Raw genomic sequence first — 17,880 nt, forward strand, 5'->3', positions numbered from 1 at the left:
CACTAAGAGACATCTCCTTCATATCGGTCAGTGTAGGCCAAGACTCGTGGAACACTCCCCCTTTTTGGCATCCTTGAAGTGTGTCACGGCAGCCTCCTCGAAGGTTTTGGAAGGTACAGCGACCTTACTGTCATTGCGTGGCTTCTTCAACCTTCTTGGGGTTCCATCCTTGCCTTTATTCAAGGCGGAGCTCTTGGCGCCCGCCGCAGGAAGTGCCCTTGCTGTTGGAGGTGGAGTGTGGGAGAGGGAGGGTGCACTCATAGTTGCTGCCTCTTTCGCTCTCTTTCTACTTTTGGCCTTGGCACTGCAAATGCGCTCACGCCTTAGCCTTTGTATTACATCACGAGGTGAACTGCTATGTCAGGCCTCATTCCAAGCGGTAGATTGGGGTGGACATTCTTGTTCAGCCCCAGCCACCTCAGATTGAGGTGAGCACTTCTGTCCAGCTTCGAGATTGGTTTCTGTTGTTTCTGTTTTTGTGTTTGTTTCATTCATGTGTATCTCCACTAGTAGCAGAGGTAGCCATTACTAGACGTGGGCTGATTCCAATAAGGTTTCGCAAAGGCTTTTGGGGAGTTTTAGTTCCATTCACCCTACTTATTTCTGCCACTGACCAGGAGTCCGGAGACCCCATGCGTAAGGCCACATTGGCTTCCCGGACAGGGCCTCCAGTCCCCTGGCCGTTCCTCAATCCGCCACCTGGGGACGCGCCCGATAGGTAGCCCAGCTCACGGGAACTGAATGTTATTACTATAGGGTCTTCAAAACAGGGAGTTTACCACCGCTGAGCTCAATGGACTGCCTATTGCGATACAATCCATCTGCTGGATATACTTCCCCAATCATCCATACCGTAGCTCTGATCGGAAGCATCATTTACAACGAGACCAAGTCGGAGCTCACTAGTATTTTTCTAGGACCTAACTTGATATATGTACTCTTTTTGATAAAGTCTTATTCTGTATTTCTTATAAACCGCTGCAGTAGGGTTATCCAGTATTTGGCTAGCTCATATGTTGATGAACCTATTGCACCCACGATAGGTTCAAGTGGCATATTCTCTTCGGATGTTTGTATGAGTGTTTATTTTTTTTAAGTATTTTCAAATGTCTAAAATGACATTGGAAAAGTAAGGATCTTTGAACAAAAAGTAGTATTCTGTAGACAAGTGACAATCGACAAACTTTCTAAAGAACAGTAAAAAATCATCAAATATTCTATTAGTACTCAAAATCATCATTAACCGGTGTTTAACCGATATTTAACCTTTTATTGAAGCAGAAAAATAGAACTCATTCATCAGAAATTTCAAAGACGTCACTAGAAATTACCAAAAGATGAAAACGCAATGAATTATAATATATTGTTTCATTCGACGTACTATATTTCCTGCGTCTACGATATTAACACATCATCGCAACAATAAATGAATCGGATGGGGTTTTTATTGTAACCACAAATAATCAAATCATTGATAACCACGGGTATATCATTTACAGTACATTTACTGACTTCAACAGTCAGACACCTTCGAAACTTTCAAACGTGTATATTAGTTATCTACTCAGTGCCAAATATGTTCCACACTTCTATCAATCTAATTTTGGTTACCTTGATATATTCAACAAATATGGTGAGTTCACTTCTATTGGTGTTTCACAGTAATATTAGAATATTATTGTCTAAATCAATCAGCGATTTCCGCGAAAAAAAATTTGAAAGGAATGTGTAATCCACTTCGTATAATGAATAAAATTCATTGTTGATAATTGGGCTTGAATGAGTAGAAACAATTGTGTATTTTTAATCTCATATGGAAGAACCTTATCAATCATATTAGGATACCGATCTTACTTCTTTTTCATTTTATGGACAGTTTAACAATTGATTGATTCAATTCTTGAATGCATCCTTTCCCAAATTTTGTTTGGTAGTACGAAAATGATAAAAAATCTACTAACCAGAATTTGAAGAAGTATCTCCCACTATTTTCAGCTGCATAAACTTTCATGATATGAAAAACTCCAGGGCTTTTGACACTGTATGTCACAAAACCCTTTTACGCAAGCTGACTGATTATGGCATCCGTGGGAATACATACAACCTTCTGTCCAGTTATTTATCAGATCGTGAACAGAGTGTTGAAATTAATAGTGTCCTAAGTGTTCGCAGAGCTGTGAGCTACGGTGTTCCTCAAGGCACTGTGCTGGGACCACTTCTTTTCACTATCTACATGAATAGTCTGTTTCATTTGAATACCACTGGTCAAACTATCAGTTTCGCCGATGATACTGCCATTTTGTACACTTTTTCAACTTGGCAAAATATGAAAGCCACTGTTGAAGATGATTTTCCTAAAGTTTCGAAATGGTTCCAATACAATAATCTGTTAATGAACAAAGCACTTGGTACTTACCATTTACGTCTTATATTAATCGCTGAAATACCTTGCTCTCACGATATATCGACATATGAAATGGGATTTACATATGCAACAACTTCTCAAAAAATTAAGAGGGTTTCTTCCTAAATTTAGATGTCTCAAAGAACTTATGGGCAGTATACAATTAAAAATGATCTATTTCTTGCTAGTACAGTCACATCTTACATATGGAATTTTAGGATGGAGGGTTGGTAGTGATTGTTTTGCAGAAAACGTAAATGTGGTTCGAAAATGGATTATAAAACTAATAACTAATAATCTAAAACTATAGTAGTTATCTCTTATACAGGGTGATTCAAAAGTACTTTGACAAACTTCAGGAGGTGATTCCTCACAATATTCTAATATGAATTGTTCAAATTAATAAATGTCCGGAAACGCTTCGTTTCCAAGATACAGGATGTTGAAGTTTTATTTTTATTATCGTTTTTTTCAAATAACTTTTGAAATACTGAACTTAATTAAACGAAACTTGGTAATAGGAGGTTTTTGAGGTGTCGAATTCGAACCTGATGTTCTTATTGCTCTTACTCGTAGGGGGCGCCACCTACACTTCTTTTTCTTTTTTAAATATTCATAACTTTTTTGGGCGCACTTCTAGCACATTTTTCAGTACAAAAATCGATTCCTCTATCATATCTACGTGAATAAGCTACCCTTATTACTAGTCGCTGTAAGCAACCATTTTCTAAATATTTGGACTTGAAAACTTCAAGTCGCTTATTTGATAATCGATGCATGTTGAAGTTATTACGAATATTTTGCATTTTTCACAAGAATGCTTTGGAAATACATTTGACGTTTGTGAGTAGTTTTGGTAATTACATATTTTGTGACAGTTAGACGTTTTGTTGAAGTTTCCGTAAGTAGAAGTAGAAAACACTTATTTTGAAAAAATTGATCATTTAAACAATAATGCTCATTTAGCCGATATGCATTTCGTTTATGGCCTTGCGGATGGCAATGCGCGCGAAGCAAGACGTATTTACCAGGAGCGATTTCCTAATCAAGTACTGCCTTCAGCTCCAAAATTTGCTAGTCTCCACCGTCGTTTGGCAGAAACCGGTAGCTTTAAGAGGGTAGCTGATATTATTGGAAGGCCACGAGCAGTCCGAACCCCAGAATTGGAAGAAGCTGTTTTGAACGCTCTCGAGGAGAATCCAGTAACAAGCACAAGGGTAATTGCTGAAGCTGTCAATTCTACTCAGTCCACAGTTTGGAGAATTATCCACGATCAACAGTTTTATCCATACCATATTCAAAGGGTACAAGCTCTTTTGCCACGAGACTTTTCCCAACGCATTACTATGTGTCAATGGTTTTTGAGAAAATTGGCTGGAAATCCTCAATATTTAAGATATGTACTCTTCACGGACGAGGCAAACTTCTCCCGAAATGCTATCACAAACTTTCATAACAACCATGTTTGGGCTCTCGAAAATCCGCACGCAGTTAGTGAAAGGCATTATCAGTATCAACTTTCTGTAAATGTATGGGCGGCAATAATTGATAATTACTTGATAGGTCCTTTCTTTCTTCCGCTCCGACTGAATGGCGCAACTTACACTTTTTAGAAACCCGATAGATTTTTATTTTTGGGGACATTTGAAGTCACTAGTTTATAAGACTCTATTAGTGAACGAGGAAGATCTAAGGAACCGAATAGTAGACGCCTGTGAAACAATAAGAAACACACCAATAATTTTTGAGCGGGTACGAGAAGTGTCCACCTTTGCTGAAGGTGGACACTTCCAACAATTTATTTAAATACAATTTAGTTTCGTCTATTTTAGTTTATTCTACATATTCAAAATTTCCTGAAATAAAATGTTGACATTTCTTGCAAATTTTATTAAAACAAATACTGATTATGCACCCTTGATACAAAAATAACTATTTCGCTAAAGGATATCATAAAGGAAGGTACCCAACAGTAATGACCTCTTCAAACGAGTAAAACGTCAAATTCATTTCCAAAGCATTCTTGTAAAAAAAGCAAAATATTCGTGATAACTTCAACATGCATCGATTATCAAATAATCGACTTGAAGTTTGCAACTCCAAATATTTAGAAAACGGTTGCTTACAGCGACTAGTAACAAGGGTAGCTTATTTACGTAGATATGATAGAGGAATCTATTTTTGTACTGAAAAATGTGCTAGAAGTACGCCCAAAAAAGTTATGAATCTTTAAAAAAGAAAAAGAAGTGTAGGTGGCGCCCCCTACGAGTAAGAGCAATAAGAACATCAGGTTCGAATTCGACACCTCAAAAACCTCCTATTACCAAGTTTCGTTTAATTAAGTTCAGTATTTCGAAAGTTACTTGAAAAAAACGAAAATAAAAATAAAACTTCAACATCCTGTATCTTGGAAACGAAGCGTTTCCGGACATTAATTTATTTGGACAATTCATATTAGAATATTGTGAGGAATCACCTCCTGAAGTTTGTCAAAGTACTTTTGAATCACCTTGTATACTCGTAAAGAAGCTCAAATTATGGACATCAGACAACTTTTCGGCATAAAAATATTATTACTCATTAAAAATAAAAAAATTATTTTACAAGTTTACGAATATGCTCATAATACACAAAAGAATGATTCTATATTTTTACCCCGATGTGACAAAATGATTGGACAATGAAGTGTCAATTACCTGGCACCAAGAATATATAAACAAACACCTCATGAGATTCAGGATATTGAAGAATTCAGAAAATTCAAAATTTCTTCAACTGAGTGGTTTCCCAAGGCGGGACATAATATTTTTAGTAATATGATGAATTCTAACTGACTAATTGAAAGAAAAAAAGGGTGCCTCCTGATTATGTCATTTACCGAAGTGTGAAATTTACTCTACATGTAACTACAAGTCACTGCGCAAAATTCGCCAAGTTGTGGTCTGCGAAAGGCCGAGCTCTTGTGAGCGCCGCAAACTCGAATGCCTCGGATTCTCCTGCACACTCTCATAGACAGCGGCAATGTTTTTGGCACAGTTTGCGTTTCATCAACATATGGGTGTTGGTCAATTGTTTACTGAACCAATGGACTCAAATTCATACAACAGAATGTGAATAGTCCTATCGGTAGGACGATTATAGAGACTGTAAAATGGGCGGAGCGCGCGGTACGTTGCTCGAACAGAACACACATTTTGATGAAACTATTTTATTATTTGCATGCTTTATATTCGTCTATGGTGATATGGCAAAACAGACGGAATATATGGCAACTAATTTGACAGATGTTGCTTCAAGAATATGACCGTTATTAATTGTCAAAGTTCAGAAGTTCCTATTGGAATACCCTACATAATAACTAGTTGTATAGTTCTCATGAACTGTTATTGTGATGGAGCAGCTTTGTCACTTGCAGTATCATTTAGTTGAAGAGTTAGTTAATGGTAAACCGATTTTCAAAGACCTCTAAAAGGTGTTGCTGAAAGGTTGCACGCTTGTATTTTCAACAGAAACTTCTAGAACTCCACCTATAGTTCGACTGTTTTTTCGGTGATTGAAGTTTCACTCTTTTCTTTGTACAAACTGATGGAAATGTGATTTCCATATAATTCAATATTTATATGATGTATTATGAAGGGTTTTCATCATAACATTTATGATTTTTTTGAGAAAGCTTGTTAGCTTTCTTGTTATCCATTTTTATACAACAAATGTTAGACACTTCCGGAGAAGAGAATTTTTTTTTAAATCATCACATCTTTACTCACATGTGTAGATCAGGCATAGAACTTCCTTCCAGATATGAATTGAAAAAACTGCTCATCCGAAACAACTACCTTCACACGTATGAACAATGAAATACACTCCAAATATTCATCACTGAATTGATACAAATATGATACCCAGGAAAGCTACACAACAAAATGTGTAAAAGCGTATTGATAAAAAAACTTATTCGCATCGAAAACTATAATCCCTAGGTTTATCTCTGGGAGATTCAGAATGAAAACACACTTCAGTTACCCATTAGCGCCTTGGAAACTAACTTTGAAAAATATTTGAATGAAGATGGTGAAGTAAACAGCCAAAAATATTTTTCCTAAAAGTAATCTCAGTATTATGCAAATATTTTTAAGTGATCAAGTTCAAGTGATTTCTGAAAAATATTTTCAAAGGACTTTCACGTATGAAATATTCACCTCCCTATTGGCGAACTATTTTGAGTCGATTCGGTTCGCTTTTTCTCATTTGAATTGTCTGAAATGACTGAAAATGCAATAATATTTTCTCCAAAATCAAGTAACTTACTTTGAAAATTTCCACCTTAACTTTTGAAAGCCGGTTTCAGCGATTAATAGCTAAGAGCCACCTTCTTCATGATCAGAATTTTATAAATTTTGAAACGTCATTTGAGTCAACTCTAAAATGGGTAACTCTTTCCAAATTCAACCGCTTGTGAATGTTTTTTTCCAAAGTGGACCTCTTTATATTGAACACATTTATATTGGGATACCCTTCGAAGGTCTAGTTTCTAGTTTCTTTCGCCATGACGTTCATAAAAGAAGAATTATGTTTCACGAAAAGCACTTTTACAACACAATTTTCTAGATTATGGTATCTTTACCATCTTCAGGAAAGCTAAATTATTGAAAACAATACGCAAAAAACCCAAAAGTTTCACTTGGACGTGTCATTATATCACGTACAAGCAGTTTGAACTGCTTCTGCGATTTTTTTGTTTATTTCTTTTTTACATGTGTTATATTGTTTTGTAAGATTTTATTTTATTATGCAAATAAACAATATCTTTATTATTATTAATATGGGATAATAATTCTGTAGGCTAACACACATATGTCGCTAGTAGTATCAAATCGATATGAGTTTTAGTTCACTCTAACCTTCAAAAGACACGTGTACCAATTTTTCGTAATCCCATACTGTTATTTTGATTTAACATTATTCAGATGACAATTGAAAAGTTAATGTTAAAATCCTCCATCTGTTAAGATTTTTCAACGGCCGGTGACCGTTTCAAAATTTTTATATTCTTTTTGATATCGCTCTTGAGTTATTTTTGACAGTAAATCAACATAGTGTCCGACCGAAACTGGTTTTTGCGATCAAAACCGAATTTTGGCAGCGGTCTCAATTTCGGCCGAAACCGAAACTTCCTTAGAAGGATTATGTTTTGAGGAAAAAATGAAGAAAACGTTATAATAATCAGTCGGTCTTTATATTTTATCTTTAAATCACAACGTTATGCACCCTTCGACATTTTTACTTATTGATAATCAACATAAAAACCCTTATTCAAGAAAAAATATTAATTGCACCTTAAAAATACTTAAAATAGGTGAGGTGTTTATTTGAGTAGGTGTAAATTCTTCTTTTGAATATAATTGATGGGTTTTCAAAAATATTAAACATAAAATTACTTATTTGAGTTGTTACCTAATATCACAATAGTCACGACATGATAAGGCACGTGGAAGCGGCAAAACGACTTTGACGCTTGTATGCAATTCAATGCGCCGAACATGACCGATCACAGCGCGCGAACTTCCGAATGCAGTTTCGGTTTCGGTCGTAGTTTCAGCAGGTTTGGCGACGAAACCGAAACTAAACCGAAACCCGTTTTTTTGGCGAAACTCGACCGAAACCGAACTTTCGGTCGAACACTAATCAACAATCGCTGCACAAGAGCTCCCAATATTTCTGAAGAAGTTTGATTTTGTTCATCAATTTCTTCAATTCCATCCATGGTCGTTGTTAGAGTGAACTCGGGAACACAAAAACCTGACGTTGATAATATTGTTGTGATTTTTGGGAAAGAAAGTTTTTGGCTTTCTACTACTCCATCTTGATACAAAAAAAAGAAGGATAAGGGAGTCTTCCAAAGAAAGGAAGGAAGTAACTCTATGCATACACTTCATTCATGAATTACGATTTTTTAATGTCATAGAATAAGCTTGATCTGCTTATGTCATCGATGACATCGTAATGACATTCATTCACCTATTTGATTTAATCTCAGCCAAGAGGAATATTATTTGAATTGAAGGGGTTATATTCTTTAGGAGTGATTTTTTATAATGTACTTTATGTGTATTTTCTATAATGTTATCCAATTTGGTACTGAACAGCCTTGGGGCAAGTGTCTTAAAGCGAAACATCGGTGTATACCAGTGAGGATGGCACTGTTCCATGTAAGTGCAATTTGTTACCATTCATTCAAAGTAGAACTCATGTGAATGATATCTGATTTTTATTCCACAACGAATGTTTGAAATACAAACTGAGTAGAGGAAAGTATCTTCTGTATAATTCAGTGTTCATATAGAAGTATTTGTTTCGAAAGAATTTCTCTTTCGTATAATTCAATGTTTATATGAAAATTGCCAAAGTTTCTGATAACCATATAGACCATATTCTTCCTCTTGACTTGAAAATTCCCCCTCCCTAGATCCGTTGGTGATCATGTAATTTTCACTGAATCTCTCATCCAACAACTCTACCCGAAAAATGCTCTTCTTCTTCTCATTAAGACTGAACTGGGAAAGTTATTACAGGATGGTAAACACATTCAGATAGTTTGGATTCCTTCTCATATGGGAATAACGGGTAATGAAAGGGCCGATTCTGAAGCTCGAGAGGCCATTTCAAACCCCAACTGTCGAGAGATCCAACGAGTGCCCTATCAAGACGTTTATCTCCAAATCTCGCAAATATGCGACCGATGGAGGCAAAAGTGGCAATCCCTATATAATAATAAACTCAGAGCCATTAATCCGAATCTAGTGACTCAAAATTACCGAGCTCTCACCCGCAGACAGCAAGTTTTACTTACACGCCTGAGAATTGGACATACGAAATTCACCCATCTACATCTCCTAAAGCATGAAGAGCCTCGCATTTGTGATAACTGCAGTGTGACGATGAGTGTTGAATATTTCAACTCTGATTGCCCAGCTTTCAATGAAGAAAGACAATTTTTCGGATTACCAAGCGACCTCACCAATGCATTGGATGTTACGAACTTTACTTCCCTTTATAGTTTTTTGGAAAATGTTGGCATCTCTAACAAAATTCAATAACCCTAGTGGTTGATGCGGTGTTTTTCCTTAAAAAAAAAGGTAGCTGTTTCAGGAGGACTTTCTTTCAGTTTGTGTCTGAAAATTACTTCTTTGCATGATCTACACATCCATGTATAGAGTTACTTCCTTCCTTTCTTTGGAAGACTCCCTCATCCTTCTTTTTTTTGTATCAAGATGGAGCAGTAGAAAGCCAAAAACTTTCTTTCCCAAAAATTAATCACCCCTAAAAAGTATAACCCCTTCAATTCAAATTGTTGTGATATTGTTTAACTGCTTGATGACAACGCAATGTAGGGATTTTTATGTGGAATTATGTGATACGTGGTTTGTTCTCTCTTCGGAATCAAAATGTAGTCTTTCAGCAGCTGTCGAACTATTATTTTGTGGGATGGAACATTTCAAGTGAAACAACTTTAGTTTCTTCAGTGAGAATATTTCGTCACTGTGTCGGGTGTCAGTTTTCTTTTGTGAAAAATGATGACTGAAAGTTGCTAACATGTATGTAGCTTTCTAGTCATTAATAATGTTCAAATCATCATACGTTTTTTATGATTTCAGCCTGATAATATCATGAATTTTATTTTTTTCTCATGTAGCATTCAGTTATGAGGAATCTGGACCGCGAGATTCGTCCCAGAGATCACGATGAGTATATGAAATGTCCTCATCATATTTGCCAAGAAGTCAAGGTTTATCCCGAAATAGAAATTAAGAAAGCGCTGGCAGACAAAGCATCCTTGAGAGGAGTGTTTGGAATTGTATTGAATTCGACCTATGATATCACTGCATTAGATTTTCCCAGCAGGTGGGTTTGTATCTTTTTGGAATATTATTCAATATTGAGACTCTAAATATTACTGGAGTTTTTTCCCAACACCAAATCGTTATTTTTAATACTTCGACACGTGTTTCGATCACCAAGAGGAAGATTAAAACTAGAAAATAATGCGAGCTAACCGTATTTATGCTATATAGGTAACCCATACAGGTAAACCATCCAGGCGTACCAACCATACAGGTATACCAACCTAAATTAATTTTACAATTTTGCCGTATCTATTATTTCACAATATATAGTTTATTTTCAGCTATATAAAAATTAATTTCACAATATTGCCTATCCAAATTTATTTTTGCAATGTGTCCTTATGTAGTAATCAGTAAACCCAACAACATTATTTTATTTTATTTCAACAAGCTATGTAGTGTGACTCACTTCTCATGGAAACACCCCCGTATCTTCCGTAATATTCGAGGTAGAACGATGAAACTCTCTAGACTGATGGAAATGCTCAAAATGCACCTACCACCTGTATGGGGTTGGCCAAAGTGATATACACTGTCCGCCACTCGCGATGGAACACCCCGTTTTTACGGTAAAACATATGAGGGGGCAAAATAGGCTCAAAATTCGTTCAGATTGGTGATCAGGACTACCAACTTACTACGAATACACTTTTTTCCTGAAAAAATTTCAGTCCTGAAAAATCCGAATTTGTCTCACTTCTCATGGAAACACCCTCGTATCTTTGAAGTAGATTGTTTTTTGGTTTTGACATCAAAACATGAACATTAGTCCTGAGAGTTTCATCGTTCTACCTCGAATATTACTGCACAAATAAGAGTGCTAAAACACATAGAAAGTTTTGATTCTTGAAGTCAATTATGTTCAGTTTACGTTACTTGAGCGAGGTAAAACATTGAAATTTGGAAAAAATTAGTGCAAAAATAGAGTTCAAAATCATCTATCGATTGGTATCGATCGGCTAGTGTGTTTTTTATAGGACTGGCCTAGTGGAATATGGTGAAGCGAAGCATCTCTGCTTGGCGGAGAGATCCACTTCTTACCTCCCACGAGTAATGATGAATATAAATCTGGAATGGAAGTTCGTGGTAAATGTGGAAGGATATGAACAAATATTCACATCTGAAATTTGCAGGTCAGTAGAGTTGAAAAATGCGTTGATTTTTAACAATTAATTTCAACAATTCTCGTTGCTGATAATTGTTTGACAGAATATTCCAATCCATGAAAATGAAAATAAAAAGCGATGTTAAAATGAGCATTCCAATAGACCGATCTGGTAAAGCATTAATTAGTTAAAAAAGGTATGTCCTGTAAGATTTTTGTGGTTGAAATTTCGATTTCTGTGCTCCAAAATCTCATGAGGGTGTAATACGAAAAATTGTTTTAGTTACTGTAACATCCAAATCCTTGGATCACTTGAAATTTATAATGAAAGGAATATTCAATATGAATAGGTCAACAAAAAGTTCAAGCTCTCACAGCTGAAGGTGATTGTGTCAAAACTATTCTCCCGGTTTATTATCCATGTTTTTTTCATTCCTGACATTCAGTCTACGGCTGCGGTGTACATTATCAATTGAAGGGGCAGGACATTAACATCAATAAAATCTAGCTACCTGCACTCAATTGCGTATGTATCAGGTCCTTTATACCAACCAATGAAAACGTACCCACGCTCCCAAGAATATCTACTGTGAAGACAAATAATACTCTCCGTTCGTTACCTCCTCGCCATTCATATTCTCCACCGCAATTGTAGATGAAACATCTAGAGATATTTCCTCTAATTCCATATCTATCAGCCAATAAATATTTATGATTGAAGCAATCATAGGCTTTTGATAGGTCCAAGAAAATACCTTGGTCTATTTCATTATTTTCAAATGACTGAATAATTCTCTCAATGAACTGAATTATTGCCGGCAAGGCTCTGCACCCTAATTGTTTTTTTTTATTTTACAGAATAAACAGAAATGTATAATATTTTCAACCCCAATTTCATAGAGATCTTTCATTAATGATTTTAAAATTATTTTTTCTTCCTGTGAAAGTTTGCCATATTTTACACAGTGGACGAAATCAAAAGTTATTTATCACAAATTGATCTTCCTCAAGAACTACTACTCTTTCAAAAATTTGAATCTCTCAGTTTCCTACTCCAGTTCACTTGACCTTAGGAAAGCAAAGATCAGATGCTTTGATAAGTCAAGGTTTCATTATTGTTAAAGGAAACCCCATCATTCGTTTTCTCTGCAACTATTCCTCCCACTACCATTACAATAAAATACTTTTCAGATAAAAGTATCCACCTTTAATAACTTTTGTAATACTGGTATTTAGGAAAAATCCAAAAACACGTTAATTTATGTTGGAAGGGGCTAGCATTATGGCTTATTTAAACTTACTGGAAAAGCCACCCCCTCACCCCTAGCATCATCCCTTTTTTTTAATTACTTCTCATATTTTTTATGTAAAATTTGGATACTCCTCTTTGAGCTGATTTCAAAAATGTATTATACATGTAGGTTTAAGTGGTTAGTTTATGAGATAAACAATTTTTCTTTTAATAGCACAAATTTTACTTATTTTTTACTTTCACCTTATTTGCCTGTAATAAAATGGGTTGTACAACAGTTCAAACTCTTTAATCTTTTTAACTGTGCTATTTATTATGAAGTTACAATAAGTGTTCAAAATGAGTACCATTCACCTCCATTCTATTTTGAAATGCCTATCTGACATTGCTTAATACCGCTGGATTTAATTGTCGACATTCATTTTCTATCTAGATCAAGATCTTCAGATGATGTGGTGCTGCAGGTTTTTCCGGGTTTTCCTGCAGCTGAAAAAGCAAATGCGCCACTGGAATCAATGAAGTGGCCCCGGAGCGCCCAATAATTTTTATAGTTGTATTTATTTTATTTTTAATGTCATAAATTCCATATGTGTTCTTCCAATATATTTATATTTTTTATGATATATTGCTAATGGCTCAAATATAATTTCTTTTGTTTTTCTATCCTCTCTCGTAAATCATCCAGAGATTCTGGTTGGGTAGCATAAACTTTTGTTTTTAAATACCCCCATAAAAAGAAGTCTAGGGGTGTTAAATCCGGTAACCTAGGTGGCCACTCCATCATTTGCCCTCTTCTACCTATCCAACGAGCGGGGAATGTTTCGTTTAAAATTGTCGGACAGGCATAGCATAGTGTGGGGGAGATCCGTCTTGTTGAAATACCAGTAAATCTTCGGAAAGGTTATCATCATTTTCTATCATTGTTGTAATACGTGGGTCAACCCCTTCCCTGAGTAACTCAAGATATGATTCACCATTTAAATTTCCGTTGATGAAGAAATGTCCGACAATGTGGTCACCTAGGATACCACACCAAACGTTTAACTTTTGGGGATGTTGTGTATGGAACTCACGCATAATATGTGGATCACTTTCAGCCCAATATCTACAATTATGCCTATTTACTAAGCCATTTAATGAAAATGAGCATTCATCAGAAAAGCAAATATTGTTTAACAATTGTGGATTGTTATTGATAAAGTGCGTCATTGATTCGCAAAACTCTAGACGACGATCAAAATCATCTTCATTCAACTCGTGCATCAACTTAACTTTGTATGGATGGTACTTGAATTTATGTAGAACTCGGAAAACTGTAGAAGATGAAACACCGATCGCTCTACTTATTGTTGACAACGATTGGGGTTGTTGAGCCTCTAAGCTGACTTGCCCTAAAATTGCCACTTGGATTGCTTCGTTATTTACGAGTCCCTCTCGCTTATGCACTTTATTGCAAACAGACCCTGTTGTGGTAAATTTCTCCATCAGTTGAATTACATACTTATGAGTTGCATGTCTTCCGTCATGTAATTCGTTAAATATTCTAGCAGCAGCTCTTGCACAATTATTATTTTGGTAGTATAAACCTACAATTTCAATTCTTTCTTGCAAATAGTAAACCATTTCAGCGAAACAAAATAAATAATGTATCAAAGTACACTATCAATAGTGACTACAAATTCTAGTTGACAATGTCAAACTTCAATAAAAAGTAGAGTTTTTTGTTGTTTGGATTTTTGAAGTAGAAAATAGCACAATTAAACAGATTAAAGAGTTTGAACTGTTGTACAACCCATTTTAGTACAGGCAAATGAGGTGAAAGTAAAAAATAAGTAAAATTTGTGCTATTAAAAGAAAAATTGTTTATCTCATAAACTAACCACTTTAACCTACAAGTATTATACATTTTTGAAATCAGCTCAAAGAGGAGTATCCAAATTTCACATAAAAAATATGAGAAGTAATTTAAAAAAAAAGGGATGATGCTAGGGGTGAGGGGATGGCTTTTCCAGTAAGTTTAAATAAGCCATAATGCTTGCCCCTTCCAACATAAATTGACGTGTTTTTGAATTTTTCCTAAATACCAGTATTACAAAAGTTATTAAAGGTGGATACTTTTATCTGAAAAGCACTGTATATGCATGACAGTTTGTAAAGATATGTCATTTTACTTTCCAGGGCTCCTAGAAAGGTCGGCAGAAAACTTCCAAAGTAAGTAAAAATCGAATTGAACTGGCCTATATTTGATGACATTTCGTATCGGCACCTACTGAAATACAGTTCATTATGCAATCCTGTTTGCAGAACTGTTGCCAGTCCTGCTTTTTCCTGCGGTTTTCTACCTGAGCCGTCTCTAATATAAATCTCACAGTGAACTGTTTCAACAAGTTCCAAGTAAATACGATGGTGGTCCCAGAGGTACCCAGCCCAACAAAGAAAACACAGAAATTTTGGAAAAAATTTATTTATTTTTCAACATTATCTTCATGCAGCTCTATACACTTTCTCCAGCGTCGTTCAATAATTTTGATACCTTTTTTATAATATAAATTGTCTTGCTTCTCAAAATAGCCATCAACTACCGACATCACTTCTTCATCGTTGGAAAATCTTTGACCACTGAGCCATTTTTTCAAGTTTGGGAACAGAAAATAATCCCAGGAACTAAATCTGGAAAATAGGGTGCATTAGGCAGCAATTCGAACTTTATTTCGTTAATTTTAGTCATTGCGATAATGGATTTGTGAGCTTGTGCATTGTCTTGACGAATCAACACGTTTATGCGGCTATTTTGCTTGATTTATTCACTCTAACGTTGCAATAAGTTAGCATAATACTCGCTGTTAACTGGCTGGTATTTCAATCCCCACAAAAGAATTAACCAGGAAAGGAATTTCTGGCAAAAATATAACGATCTGTACTGATAGCAGACAAGCCCTAAAAGTCTTGAACAGACAACGTATTACCTCAGGGCTAGTACCAGAGTGCCACCAAGATTTAGCCAAAGCCCTGGTAAATAACAACATTACCCTGAGGTGGATTAAAGGGCTCAACAGGAGTAAAGGTAATCGCATTGCCGACTCTTTAGCCAAAGAAGCGGCTGGACTAAGAATCTTAGGACCCAGTGGCACCTACGGCCTGATGACTTAGACTATTGCGGAACCAGCCAAATGTCACACAAATGCTCAATCCCTAAAGAGATGGGATGAAATCAAAGGATGCACTGTCAACTGAAGAAATACCACCACAATATGGGGCTAGTGGACACACCTCTATGCAGGCTGTGTGAACAGGAAGGTGAAACTGTCAGGCATGTCCTTTGCGAATGTACGGAGTTATCGTCAATAGGAGAGTGTGTGTCACCCCCCTACTCTACAGGTACAGATATTCGCTGTTGATGGTTTTACCTTTTTAAATGAAAATTAATCCGCGCGCATCCCAAAAAACCGATGCCATTGCTTTGCCTGCAGATAAAACGGTCTTCGCCTTCTTTGGGGCCGGTTCTCCTTTTTGAGTCCCCTGTTTCGATTGTTCTTTCGTCTCGTGAAGTGATGGACCCATGTTTCATCCATGGTTATGAAACGACGTAAAAATTCTGCTTTGTAGCTGTGAAACTTCGCTAAACACTCAATTGAAACATCTTCACGACACTGCTCGAGTGTGAGCAAACGCGGCACCCATCTTGCACACAGATTTCTCATACTGAATCTAGCGTCTTCATCAGGATGGAGTCCAGCTCCCTTACCCTTTTAGCTGAATATTGTCGAAGAAGGACAAATGGGTTCATGATTGAGGGAATGATAGCGAAATGAAGTCCACAGACATCAGTACCGCCCTTCACGGGATACCCCTATCTGGCTGGGGTGGGATGGATGAAAAAGCTATTCGTCCGCTAACGGGGGACATGAGGGCCTCATTCGACAGAGTGTCGAGGCCTTCTATATCGGAAGGGGTCGTCTACAGCATAATCTCTAGCTTCCCTAACTAACGGATTTTCGTGAGTTTCCGCACCTTGAAAAATCGACCGATTCCTCGACTGAATGGACTGCCGAATGGAAGGCAGCTGCAAATCTCTGCGGATGGCTTCATTCCGCACGAACCACGGAGTATTCACAATCATTCTCATTAATTTGTTTTGCAATACCTCCAGAATGGTGATATTGTATTTCGCCGCTTGTCCCCAGACGCCTGAAGCATACATGATGACAGACTTGAACATCGTATTGTAGATGATAATTTTATTTTTCAAGCCGGAGAAGATTTCAATCTTCCCATGGTTATCGCCTGAGTACAGCTTTCTCATGTTCAAATTTTCAGATTATATACGATTTACCGCTCTTTTTGAAATGCCTACTAAGTCTGCTGGCTCGCGCACTTTTAGTCAACGATCATTCAGTACTGTTTTGTGGATTTTCTTCACCGTTTCTGGTGTCGTCACCCCATTTGGTGGACCACTGCGATTCTCGTCTTGTCTGAGGCTTTTCGAATTAAAGTATTGTACTGCGTATCGATGACCAATTTTCTCCAATTTCACAAATTCAACGAAAACTTTCGCTATTGATGGCTGCCAAACAAATACTAAACAACTGAGCGTCTTCAAACTTGAAACATATGCTTTATAAATCGTGTACTTTTTATTTCGGTGATATTTTTCGAAAAACTACCGCCATCTCTAAGTCAGGCTGGGTACTTCCAGAACCACCGTCGTATTTTGTTGTCTGTAAATTGAGACTGATTATATTCGTTTCAGGAGCGACTATTGTTCGGAATTTGGCTTTCAATGCGACCAGAGTTATCAAGAAATATATCTACTGACTTTTGAAGATGACATCATCGATTTCGATAAATTTAGTGTACCGACTACTTGCAACTGTTTTTGTGATAAACATGTTAGAAAAATGACGTATTCTCATTCAAAATAAATATGTTCTTGTTTTCGATTTATTCTTTCCCCCGTCGTTCTCAAAGTATTGAATTAAAGAGAACGTTGAAATCATATGTGTTACTATAAACATTTTTAGTAAATAAACTGAAAAGTTTCTACGATAATCAATTCGTAGTGAGACGGTTTTTGATTATTGAAACAAATGAAAAGCACTGAACATTTCACAAAGCAACTGTTGACAGACAAATTAATTGTTTCATTTTTCCTCAATACAATTTCCGAAAGTTTGTCTTTTGGTATTTCTTATCCCCTTTTTCGTCTATTTTTATA

At 36.3% G+C, this 17,880-nt stretch overlaps 1 protein-coding gene across 1 annotated transcript; it reads left to right on the forward strand.

Annotated features, from left to right (window-relative positions):
• The first annotated feature begins 1,474 nt into the window (after positions 1-1,474).
• Positions 1,475-17,600, forward strand: LOC111510186 (uncharacterized). Its single transcript, XM_023166077.2, has 5 exons — positions 1,475-1,633; positions 10,098-10,306; positions 11,286-11,441; positions 14,844-14,876; positions 17,416-17,600. Exons 1-5 carry the CDS (start codon positions 1,577-1,579, stop codon positions 17,585-17,587), a joined length of 627 nt encoding a protein of 208 aa, XP_023021845.2. The 5' UTR covers positions 1,475-1,576; the 3' UTR covers positions 17,588-17,600.
• The last annotated feature ends 280 nt before the right edge of the window (positions 17,601-17,880 follow it).

Source organism: Leptinotarsa decemlineata, unplaced genomic scaffold, assembly GCF_025532065.1.
Source record: "Leptinotarsa decemlineata unplaced genomic scaffold, Ldec_3_MD MMD2_tig00000010_RagTag_RagTag, whole genome shotgun sequence".
Lineage (NCBI taxonomy): Eukaryota > Metazoa > Arthropoda > Insecta > Coleoptera > Chrysomelidae > Leptinotarsa > Leptinotarsa decemlineata.

Excerpts from the sequence above, each read along its gene's own strand:
- LOC111510186 (XM_023166077.2), top strand. The coding sequence starts at position 1,577 with ATGTTCCACACTTCTATCAATCTAATTTTGGTTACCTTGATATATTCA. Across the intron at positions 11,442-14,843 it reads TTCACATCTGAAATTTGCAG|GGCTCCTAGAAAGGTCGGCA; the intron begins GTCAGTAGAGTT and ends TTTACTTTCCAG. Across the intron at positions 14,877-17,415 it reads GTCGGCAGAAAACTTCCAAA|GAGCGACTATTGTTCGGAAT; the intron begins GTAAGTAAAAAT and ends TATTCGTTTCAG.